This window comes from Amblyomma mixtum, chromosome 7 (genome assembly GCF_055824585.1).
Source record: "Amblyomma mixtum isolate Tamu chromosome 7, ASM5582458v1, whole genome shotgun sequence".
NCBI lineage: Eukaryota > Metazoa > Arthropoda > Arachnida > Ixodida > Ixodidae > Amblyomma > Amblyomma mixtum.
The window spans coordinates 93,161,447-93,162,729 of NC_143018.1; the positions used below are offsets into that span (position 1 = coordinate 93,161,447).

At 53.7% G+C, this 1,283-nt stretch overlaps 1 protein-coding gene across 1 annotated transcript; it reads left to right on the forward strand.

Annotated features, from left to right (window-relative positions):
* Positions 1-306: 306 nt before the first annotated feature.
* On the forward strand, positions 307-935 carry LOC149336864 (uncharacterized). The gene has a single exon (XM_089553173.1). It carries the CDS (start codon positions 322-324, stop codon positions 895-897), a length of 576 nt encoding a protein of 191 aa, XP_089409299.1. The 5' UTR covers positions 307-321; the 3' UTR covers positions 898-935.
* Positions 936-1,283: the final 348 nt, after the last annotated feature.

Below are 1,283 nucleotides of genomic sequence, written 5' to 3' on the forward strand. Positions count from 1 at the left end.
CAAACCCAGCTACGAGGGAGACAGGAAGTCCACGAAAGGAAAGCGCCTAAGCTTCCACTTCAACAAGTGCAGGTAACAACTTTCTCATCTGGACGGCACTGACGTTCTGCGAGGCACACGGGATGAAGGCTCCTTCTTTGCATGTAGGGACTGCCTCGGATGCCCCAACGTGAAGTTGGCCAGGAAAGAGGTTATATGGATAACCTATTGTATGTCGAAGGGCCTTACATCCGCCCAGACACGGGAGCTCGTGTTCAAGGACTTTAAGCTGTGGAACGACGCTCGCAACGACTGGAGAAATTACATCAGGGAAGTCCTCCCATGGGAGGAGTCGGCCAGGAGGTACAGATTGTCGAAACCCTCCTGCAGGGGAAGAGGAAGGCGAACAGGGGTCTGCTCCTGACCGGCGACGCTGCACCCCCAAGGCACCGCAACTACGGCGGTGTTGCTGACAAGGGACCGTGGGTGTTTGGGATGGTCTGGTCTCACACTGGCGAGCTCCGGCTGTTCGAAGTGAAGAGAAGGGACGCCGCAACGTTGGGCGCAATCATCGCGGCCAACATCCAGCCAGGCACCACAGTGTACAGCGACGAATGGGCCGCCTACCAGTGCATCCCCAGCCTCCAAGATGCAAACGGAGGTCCACTGCACCTAGATTGGCATATCAACCACGCCACTAATTTCATCAACCCGGTGACAGGAGCCAACACGCAAAAGATCGAGAATGCGTGGCAGAAGTTGAAGCGCATGCTTGTGCGGAACGGGCGGAAGACCTCCCGGGCCCTGCTGCAGTCGCAACTGTCCTGGCAGTGGTGGCAATCCATCAACGGTCGCACCAATTGCCAGGGCCTGTTTCTGTGGCTGATGGAGGCGATTGCACGGCGTTACCCGCTGTGAACCATTACCATGCAGCTGCTGCCGCCAATCCACACTCCCTTTTGAAGTCGACTCTGCAATTCTGGCTTCAGCGACGGCATTTGCTGTCACATTTTTTTACCGGCTCCTATCGGAGCCACCAAGAGCTAATAAATACGGTACCTGAAAGTGGGCCAGTGCAGTGCTTGCATGCCGGTGGTTGTGCTTCCAGAAGCAAGTAGTTGTGTGTTAGGTGTGTGCGTCTGATTCGTAATATGAAAGAAATTTGTTTTCATGGTGCCAAACCTTCCATGCTTTTGTACAGTAAAACCTCGACAATACAAATCTCACCAGGGTTGCAAAAAATAGTCGTATCATCCAACGCTAACAAAATTTGTATGCAGAAGCAGTGGAAATACGTTCATGCA

Coding starts and splice junctions, on each gene's coding strand:
- LOC149336864 (XM_089553173.1), top strand. CDS start 322: ATGGGAGGAGTCGGCCAGGAGGTACAGATTGTCGAAACCCTCCTGCAG.